We start from the raw sequence: 10402 nt of genomic DNA, 5'->3' as shown, positions 1-10402 counted from the left end.
GGTGTTTTTAGGACCTCTTTATTTTAAGGTCAGTTTGGAAACTCTAACTCTTTGGAATCCCGGACTTCTTTAGGATAAACAATCTATGGATGTATCATTTTAACTAACCACTTAGTTTTTCATGTCATCATGTGGAGCTTCTCATCGTTGTGTTTGTCTCCCTTTATTTCCAAATTAGACCGAGAAGGTTTGAGCAGGGACTTCTCGGGAGTCTGAGCTTTTAAATTTGGGTTTAGAGGCCTGCTAGGGTTGCTCTAAAACCTTAAAAATGAGCCCAGGTAAAGCCCACGAAGGCAGGACACCCCCCCCCCCCCCCGCGCGCACACACACACCCCCACCAGGCCACTGGCCACCTGTCCGGCTGTCCCCACCTTCCTCCCTCCGTCTCCTCCTCCCTTCCCCTCTGGGTGTGGCCGTCTCGCTTCGCCCACTTCCTACCCCAGATCTCCAAGACCAGGCGCCCGCGGAAACCACCACGCCCGCAGCGATGTCGGCGAGCAGCACGCCCGTAGACGCCTCGGGGGAGCCGATCCCGACGTCGTCGGTGCTGATGGCGGCGTCGAAGCACATCGCGGTCCGGTGCCGCCCGGAGAACGTCGCGTTCCTCAACTGCAAGAAGAAGGACCCTAACCCCGAGAAGTGCCTCGAGAAGGGCCGTCAGGTCACACGCTGCGTCCTTAGCCTGTGAGTTCGTCTGCCACGTTCTCCCCCTATCCTCCCTGCCTGCGCCGTCCGATCCCCTGCTGCTCGATTGGACTTGCTTCCGTCATTCTGTTCCTTAGGGTTCGATACGTTAGCGAAGCGATTTGTGAGGTTACTGATGATGCAGTTGAACAGCTACCTGGCATTGGTTATGTGGTACTAGTGTGTACTCTTAGGTCATCCCTTATCAGGTTAATCAACAGCTGAGTTTTTTTTTGAAAGATAATCAACAGCTGAGTGGTTATGCAAATGCTATGCAGAGACATGATTCGATAACTTCAATGAAGATACATAGAAAATCATGAATTATGTTCATATAGTACAATAGTAGAAATTTCTGATTGCATTGCAAGGCTGCACCATTTTTTTTCTTCAACAAGCATGAGAGCTGCGGGTCATTAAGAAGAGAGGGAATCTAAAAAGACTCAAACATGCCCATAGGTTCTAGTACATGTTTATAGCCAATGAACCAACAAATAAAACGATCGGCAACCTATACATGTCAAGCTATGGCCAGATGCTACTGAGGCCTTTAGCCCCTGACAGAGGCTGGACTGATTAGCTAGAGCACTTTAAATTGGTGATGTTCATTGTTAGACAGCTCATTTGGCTTTAGGGTCATCCATCAAAATGAGCAAAGGGTTTCATACCGTGATTGTTTAGGTTGGTTTCATCCAAACAATAGCCCTCCTTTGCAGTTGCAGCCAATAAATACTGTGATATCCTTAGTCAGTTCCCCTTAAGTTCTACGATAGAAGGCTACAGTCACACAAAACCTGATATTTAGTTTTTAACTTAGTAGCATTTCTGTTACTTGAAATTTGTACTGTTATATATATCTGATTGTTCTCTCATAGGTTGATCTTTTTCTTCTGGTATGCTCATTTTCAACAGTAAGTTTGCATGAACCATATTGTTTGTAGTTTTTCCTTTCTCTCATATTCCAGCCATCAATTTATTAAGCATAATCAAATAGATTTCAAGGGGGAAAACTCTGATGGGTGAAGCCCTTAGCAAGCATTGCCAAGATGATAAAATTATAGCTAATAAGCGACTGTACAATGCTTAACTTTGTACTTGGTCATTACAGCTAAAATAAATATAACTGCTACCTACCATATCATCTTACAGTGGTTGATTTGGTGCGAGTGTCCCAAACTGGAAGCTTGGCTAGCTAGAACCAATTGCCGGAAGCCCTAGTTGTGTGACAGCACCATATCTTCCAGTAGAAGGCTAAGAACTTCCCTACTTTGTAGACCTTCCTGCTTTCCACATTGCTCTTGAGTAAGCTAAATTGAACTAACTATTTAGCGTGATCACACTTGCTATTTGCAGCTAAGATCACATTTCTGCCTACTTGATCTGAGCTGCATTTGTTAAATTTTTATCCACCATAGATACTTAGTCTGTGATTAGAATGTTCTTCCATGGCCAGAGAATCTCAAGTCACCACGAGTACAATGTGGCAAATCCACAAATTAACCAAGTGAATTTAAATATAATGTCAGCAAGTGATTCAGGGAAGCAAATATGCACCGAAGTCAACAAGTATCCACCTTCAGGGATGTACTAGTTTATGGCACTGAGTTTAAATTGATAAGATGGTGACAACACTGCTTTAACACCAGTTCTAACTTGCATTGCATCTCCTGGGATTTTAGGACATGTTTCTCACTATTATCCAGTAGGGTTGCATGAATTGCGATGGAGGAACTGTTGGTGTCATACCCAACTTCATACTTCCTTTTATACAGTACATTTTAGTGCGAGTAAATGAAATGAGAAAAAGGCTTTGGCAAATTCATTCAGCATCAGCACATATTCACATGATGTTTTTTAAACAAAAAGAACTGGTGATGTCAACCTGGCTTGATATCTTATTCTGTTTGGCACCTGTCAAAACGAACCCCTTATAGTTCAGCAATTTGTCAACTAGAAGCCTGATGTGGTTGAATTGGTGATGTCATACTTCTTTGTGCCATTTTTTCCTTCTTGAGCATTGAGGCCGTGGAGTTAATGTATATAGGTTACACAAGACATCAAGTAAGAAAAAGCAAAGTACATTATCAGTGTTGACATATTACTGAGATCTATCAGATCCGCAATTCCGGAGTATTGACTTGAGTTGCATAGGGCATCTTAGCAACAACCATTTCATCAGACATGTGTATTTTTGATTATCCGGTGGATTTACACAGTTTCATTATTGTTCATTCTTAAAAGCTGGAGAATGTGCACAAAAAAGTGCATGTTCTACAATACGACACCTGTTGAGGCTGACATGTGGATCCTGGGCCACATGTCAGTATGTGTTTTTATCATTTCCTGTTTGGTACTCGATGCGTTACAAAATGTAGGTTGTTTTAGTTTTGTCCTAAGTCTAACTTCTCTAACTTTGACTAAGTTTATAGAAAAATGCACCAATATCTACAACATAAAATTAGTTTCATTAACCCCACCTTGAAATGTGTCTTGATAATGTATTTATTTGGTATTATAGATGTAATATATTTTTCTATAAACCTGGTCAAAGTTAAAGAAGTTTTACTTAGAACAAAACTAAACCAGCATACATTTTAGAATGGAGGGAGTAATTGATGACATACAGACCTATCTTTTTATCCCAAAACCAACCAGGAATTTCATTTTCTTTTGGTTATTTTCTGGGAGGGGGATCCATTTAGGGGCTGTGTATCCTATTATCCCTTCTAATTCTGAAATGAATTGCAGACTACCACCTAATGTTGTAGCTGTTTTTTTAGTTGAATAGCATGTGTGACTGTATGCTTCTTTCTTAGCATTGTTTTTTTAATAATATACTACATGTATTTTGTACGTTGTAGGACCCTGTTTTTCTTGTTCGACATTGTTTGCCTCAGCAATGTGGTTTTCATTAAGCCTATATTTCTTCTGTCCTTGCCATCTTTGACAAGTAATGTTTCCGCTCCCAGGTTGAAAGAACTTCACCAAAGGTGTCCTAAGGAAATGGATGAGTATGCTGGTTGCATGTATTACTACACCAACGAATTCGACTTCTGCCGTAAGGAGCAGCAAGCTTTTGAGGAAGCCTGCCCCATTTCCGAGTAGATCTTGAGAGTTTTACTTCCATTGGTCTTTGCAAATAAGGAAAAAAGGCCTAAAAACCGAGTTCATGATCTCCCATGTTTGTTGTCCTCATGGAATTTTTACTGGTGAATGAATAGCACACCCTGGAGCTATTTCACCCCATTTGTCCACCTGGATATTTTTCAAACTTGAATTGACGCAGCCATATGCTCTAAAATGGTGATGATGATGTTTTGACTTTTTTGTTCACAAATTACATTTGGCGGACTTGCCATTATTTCTGCCCCGAGTGTGTAAACCTGCTAATCCGATCTCCAGCCCTGGACTGTCACAAGGCTATACCACTACAATGTACTTCATGCGTCCCAAAATTAATGTAATTCTAGGTTTTGAACCAGTCAAACTTTTCTAAGTTTATAGAAAGAATATCAATATTAATGTCTCCGGTTAGATTTACTATGAAAATATATTAGGTAATCTAATAATGTTTATTTGGTATAATAAATATTAATATTTTTTTTTTATAAATTTGGTCGTACTTAAAACTGTTTGACTTCTCCAAAGCCAGAATTGCGCTGTTTTTGGACGGAGGGACTAGGGAGCAGTACATCACATCGTCTCAGATCTGAAGCCGTACATAGTACAGCCTGTTCGGTTGGCTGGTTCGTATCGTTGCTGGTTCGTGAAGAAGTACTGCTGGCTGCTTTGTGTGAGAGAAAAATATTGTTCTAGTTAGAAATTTATGATTGTTTATGATAAGCCACAGCCAAACAAACAGACTGTTTGTCAGTTGACAGAGGGTGAGTCCTATCAAAAATAGAGGGAGAGACGCAGCAGCGGACTGCCGTTTTGTAGTTGGCTTGCAGGCTTGCTGCTGCCAGCGGACGGTCGCAGGCATGGGCTCCGACGGGAGAAGGCATCAATGCGTTTCAGCGAGAGCTGCGTGAAGGTATCAATGATTCGATACGGCTGGTGCTTGCCATGGTCCTTAACGATGTCGTCTTTTATCACTTGTTAGGCATCCCTGTAGGTTCTAGTACAGCTCTAGCATGTAGCCTGTGTCCGTGATACCTGAAACCTGCCTGCTTATTTCAAATCGATGAGAATGAATTTGCCAAACTGCGAATCATGTTGGTTCAACATTGGGATCTGCTGGAGTTTTGGATGCGGTAACTTCGTAAGGGTGTGTTTGGATCCAGCTACTAAAATTTTAGGAGGTGTGTCGGAAAGATGTTGTATTGGGTGTTCGGATACTAATAAAAAAATAAATTACATAATCCGTCAGTACTTTCCGAGACTAATTTTTAAACCTAATTAATCAATCATTATAACATATTTACTGTAGCAAATCATTGTCAAATCATGGACTAATTAGGCTCAAGAGATCCGTCTCGCAAATTAGTCGTAAACTATGTAATTAATTTCGTAATTAGTCTATATTTAATACTCTATACATGTATCCAAACATCGGATGAGACAGCGACAACCAAACACCCCCTAAGAGTGGTAAGGGTTTCGCACGAAAGTGAACTCCCATCATCATACTGTAAAGTCGTGCATGGCGCACCACGAAAACAGAGACCGCTCCCCAGCTCAAGATGGACATGTCTTGACATTACTCTGCCCACGTAATGTGATTTGTGAGCCTTCGCCCGGTGGATGGCGGAAGGCTTTCGCCTCATCAGTTACTGTGCCTTCTCTACGGCTCTACCCAAGTGACCAAGTGTGGACACAGATCTACGTACTGTATTCAGCTGCTTGGGTAGACGAAATAAAGTGGGGCGACACACAATCATTCACCACTGTTTTCTGGCAACAGGCACACGTTGTTCAAGGATTGGGTATCTCCCCAAATGGAGGGCACGGCGCAGATGGAATCAGAGAGAAAGAGAAGCTACCAGGATGCGGCATCAAGTCTTGACAAAGTCGTAGGTGGACACTGCTCCAAGAAACGAGACGCCAATTATAGATAGGGAGGCCGCCATGGCCATGGAAGCACATGGCGTGATCACAGGCAGGCAGACACATGGAGTAGAAGCAGATGTGGACATGAGAGAGGTGAGAGCGGCTCCTTAATTTTGACCCAAATTTCGCCACGCCACATCGCAATCTTTTGAGCAGGTCAGACCGGGGGAATCTCAGCAGATCTTGACCTGTCCCAAAGACCCGCCCCAGTAGATCCATCATTGCTGTATGCTTAGGCTATCTCCAACAATACCATCTAAAATACAAGACCCATTCGTACTTTGGGTAGTGTTACAGGCAAAAGGTTCAATACCTATTCGGCATCTTCTCCAACAACAAGACCCAAAAGAGAATCATTTCTGCAAATGGGTTTCCAGGAGAGAGGATACCCATATTTGGGTTGTGTCTCTCAGACAACCCAAAATAGGTCTCCCGTATAGGTACTCCGTTGGAGGCTGATTTTGGGTCTCTCACTACCCATTTTGGGTTTGGGTCTCCTTATTGGAGACAGTCTAGGGGGTGTTTGGTTACTGCAGGAAAATTTCAGTCCCTGTCCCATCGAATGTTTAGATACATGCATGAAGTATTAAATATAGGCAAAAAAATAACTAATTGCACAGATTGTGGCTAATTTGCGAGACGAAATTTTTAAGCCTAATTAGGCCATGATTTGACAATGTTGTGCTACAGTAAAATATGTGCTAATGGCAGATTAATTAGGCTTAATAAATTCGTCTCGTAAATTAGTCTCCATCTATGTAATTAGTTTTATAATTAACTCATATTTAGTTCTCCTAAATATTTAGTTCTCCTAAATAGCATCCGAACGTCCGATGTGACATGAACTAAAATTTAGTCCAGGAAACCAAACACTCGCGATGTGCATGCATTGCTGTGCATGGTACTAGCTCTTAATAACAAGCACTATGCAGGTTGTTGTAGAGGATGTGGCATGACATTGTCCTTCATCCTAAAATCCTCACGCCCTTTCATTTTCACGTCACCTTCTGTGGACTAAATTCAAGATGGACTGACACTTCAGGGGATAAGAGATGTGAGCAATTATACATGCAACCAGCACATATATATTATATTATATTATATCATATTTTCTCAGATGCAGTTTCCTGCATGATTAGGCAAACAGCCAAGCCAAACTGATATATAGCATATAATATAGAAGGAAAAAAAGGAAGAGAAAAAGAAAACTATCTAGTATTCTGCTTTTGTAGGACGGATATGATCTCAGAGAACTGAGGGCGCTTCAGAGGGAAATTGTCCCAGCACCTGTTCATCAGCGACCTCAGGAAAGGAGGACAATCTCTGGGGATCTCCGGCCTCAGCCCGCAGGCCGCGATTCCGACAGCTGCTTGCACTGGCGAGTAGGTGGAGTAGGCCTCCTCTCCGGTGATCATCTCCCAGAGCACCATTCCGTAGCTGTAGACGTTGCTCATCCAGGTCTCGGAGACGGTTTCAGGATCTCCAGCAATGATCTGTAGACACCATGGTACTAAACTTTTCAGCAAGGACAAATCAGTATAAAATGGGATAGTAGAAAACTTATTTGCATAATTGTCAACTAGATGATTGTCTTTTCCAACATTTTTTATTGTGTTAGTGACTGTACAAGAAGGGAGAAAAAAATTGTAACTGACTGCCTGATCTACTACAAGAAAACATGAACTTGTAGAAGAAAAGCAAAGCATTGAATATTGTATAGGTCATTCCATAATAGCAGATGAAAACTAGCAGTTTAAATAGAGCAACTTCGTTCACCAAGAACCTCTACAACTGACCATTTACTTTCAGAAAGACTACTTATAGACAACATGAATTTTCAGTAAATCAAGTCAAGAAAACTAACCTCTGGAGCCAGCCATCGGTACCCAGATGTCTCATACTCAGTGACCTCACCAACATTACTACAAGGTGTAACAATGCCCATATCCCCAAGGCAAGCATTCCCTTGCCTATCCAGAAGGATCTTCCGAGCATTGAGATCACGGTATGCAATGCCATAGCTGTTCAAGAAAGCCAGAGCGTCAGCGACATCAAGAGCGATCCTAACCGTGTCTCGGAGGGACAGCCTCTTGTTTCTCTGTATAAGAATATCATGAACTGATCCCCCTTCCATCATCCTCGTTGCTATGCATAGGCCATGATTTTCATTGAAACAAATGCCATGGAATTGGAGGATGTTCCTCTGGCCACAGCTCATCAACTGCAGCAAGTCCTGACGGATCTCGACGTCGTAAGCACTTCCCATGTCACAGCCCCTCAATTTGTTGACCCAAACCTTCTTTCCTCTATAGACACCCTGGAATGAATTCGCACCAACCCAATCAATGAACTCAATCTCCTCAGAACGCAGCATCCAGCGACCGAGCTCCTCACCACCAGAGCGAATGGTTTGCCATTCATCTACTGAGACGAAGACTGATGACTGTGGTAGGGGAGTGGGAAGCTGTGGTCTGCGTGTCGGCTCATTGTCAAGTACCTGACCATCATCTGGATCAAACATTGACTCATCATCAAAGTTTCTCGATCCTTCTTCTTGACAACCGCAGAGCCCAAATGGTAGCTTCATGCCACCACTGTTCTTTCTTTGCTTCTTTACTACCGCTTTCAGTGCAGACTCAACCCGGTTCTTGAAGAGCGCCTCATTCCAAGTTTGCACAAGTATCATGACAACACCAAGTGTCAACCCTCTCTTCTCAAAGATCTGGATCTCCTTGCAACAGAACGAAGGGCTGTCTAGTGACCCTGACATTGATTGCCATGAGAGCGGGGCTGTGCAAGCAAATGTTAGCTGGAAAACAGTGCCTTCATCACCACTTCCTCTGCCATGAACCTCCTCAATGTTCACTGCAGGCTGATCCTCACCGGTCGCCTGCTCTACAAGGCGGGCATGCAAGAGGACATCTTTCATGTCAAATCCTGCCTGTGCGTAGCTGCAAAATCGAAATTTCTGCTTGTCAGCGACCATTCAGCAGATCCAGAGAGAAATGCACTGTCACCTTAGCTTAGATATCGAATTATGTACTTGATTTAATCATAAACACAGTAACAAAAATTCACTGTACAATTTTTTGATCTTCGTGAATGATATGTACAGTAGGTTAGAGATCTGTCTCTTAGTTGCTTATACGAAACTAATCCCAGATTGCAGCAAATTTTGTGCCGTTGATAGAAGCAGTGGCAAGTTTTACCTCTCTATAGAGTTGCAAGATTTCACCGAAAGAGGAAAAAGTTTGCTGGGTAACACACAACTTGCTTTGTTGCAGAATTGGGTGGTACACTGGTGCCGACTTTGGGACACTAACCTGTTGGGGAGAGCATCGAAGTGGCGGCGGAGGTCAGCGACGAGCTTCTCCGGCAGCTGCTGATTGGCGGCGCCGCGGGAGTAGAGCTGCGCGAGGCCACGGAGGAGGAGCGGTGGCGGCTTCTCGGCTCGCGGTGAGGGGTCGTGGGGGAGGCCGCCGCCATCCAGGCTCAGCGTGTTCTTGAACGCGGCGATGGCGCCGGCAAAGTTGCGGCCCAGCCGCTGCCACTTCTTGGGGGGCGCGGGCGCCGACGTCGGCTCGCCGGCGTAGGCAGTGTCTGCGCAGGTCGGGAGGGAGTCATCTGAACGCCCGTGGGGCTTCATGAGAACCTGCTCCACCATCTCCTCGTCGGTGCTCGGCCGCCCCGACCAGCACTCCAGCGTCGCCGCCATCGCCGGAGACTTGGCCTTTTGCTGAATCTTCACTTGCTTGAAGAGTTGGCGGCAGCAGAAGGGCTTCTAGAGATGGGAAGCCTGCTGCTACTGAAGGCGCGTTTCTACACGGCAGAAGGAACAGAACCAAGATCTTGCTGGATGAATCTATCGCTTTGGAAGATTGTACTGAGTGACCAGAACAAAATGAGAATTTTGTTTTTCTGCTGGGTGAATCTACTAGTATTTATTTGTAGAACACTGAAGGAAGGGATTGTCTACAAAATGTGAAGAAAAATAGCAAAAAGAAAAGCTGTGATGTTTGCTCAGTAGCAAGAGAAACAACTGAAAAATGGTTTTTTTTTTCTGCTGGTCTTGTGGGGAATCTCTGAGCCAGGGAAGATATCGCTGTGATGTTTGCTCTACATAAAACTAGTCATGTTGCCGCCCAACCTTGCTCAGCTCATACGAGGGAGGGAGAAGACGGGAGCCAAACAAGGTGGAGAGGGAGGCAAAGAAAAATGACGCCTGTTTTTGTAGTACCAGCTGCCAGCTTGTTCATGGACGATGGAGGAGAGAGAGAGAAGAGTCGATGGAGGAGAGAGAGAGAGAGAGAGAGATGGAGGAAGGTGGGGCTGGCGTCCTACGAATAATTTATGAGGGGTGTTTGGTGCGTTCATGTGATTTTGCTGCCATCGGCCTGTTTGTTGGTCGGTTTCTGGGCTGGTTTGGATGGATGGGTACTGGTTTGTTGTGAGAGAAAAACACTGTTGACTGACTGGTTTGAGCTGGCTGAAACCAACAAGCGAACAGGCTCATGCACAGACTGAAAAAATTTGGTTAAGCTACAGAGCACAGGAACAAAAATGAATGTGGTATTAAGGATGCTTTGGAGCTTGCAAATGGCAACCTCCCTTTGCCTGGACCATGCACCCCGAATACACTCTGTAAGCGGGATATTTCTGGTCCAAATGT

At 43.9% G+C, this 10402-nt stretch overlaps 2 protein-coding genes across 2 annotated transcripts; one reads left to right on the top strand and one right to left on the bottom strand.

Moving 5' to 3' along the window:
* Window positions 1-354: 354 nt before the first annotated feature.
* Window positions 355-4005, top strand: LOC136540118 (NADH dehydrogenase [ubiquinone] 1 alpha subcomplex subunit 8-B-like). The gene is made up of 2 exons (XM_066532116.1): window positions 355-684; window positions 3654-4005. The coding sequence occupies exons 1-2, from the start codon at window positions 488-490 to the stop codon at window positions 3787-3789; spliced, it is 333 nt and encodes a 110-aa protein (XP_066388213.1). The 5' UTR covers window positions 355-487; the 3' UTR covers window positions 3790-4005.
* A 2789-nt stretch (window positions 4006-6794) lies between these two features.
* On the bottom strand, window positions 6795-10047 carry LOC136540117 (serine/threonine-protein kinase STY46-like). Its single transcript, XM_066532115.1, has 3 exons — window positions 9057-10047; window positions 7598-8684; window positions 6795-7226 (listed from the first exon to the last, which is right to left on the bottom strand). Exons 1-3 carry the CDS (start codon window positions 9446-9448, stop codon window positions 6942-6944), a joined length of 1764 nt encoding a protein of 587 aa, XP_066388212.1. The 5' UTR covers window positions 9449-10047; the 3' UTR covers window positions 6795-6941.
* Window positions 10048-10402: the final 355 nt, after the last annotated feature.

This window comes from Miscanthus floridulus, chromosome 2 (assembly GCF_019320115.1).
Source record: "Miscanthus floridulus cultivar M001 chromosome 2, ASM1932011v1, whole genome shotgun sequence".
Classification (NCBI taxonomy): domain Eukaryota; kingdom Viridiplantae; phylum Streptophyta; class Magnoliopsida; order Poales; family Poaceae; genus Miscanthus; species Miscanthus floridulus.
Note: the sequence above shows the minus strand (reverse complement) of the source record. Positions and strands in the feature narration are given on the sequence as shown.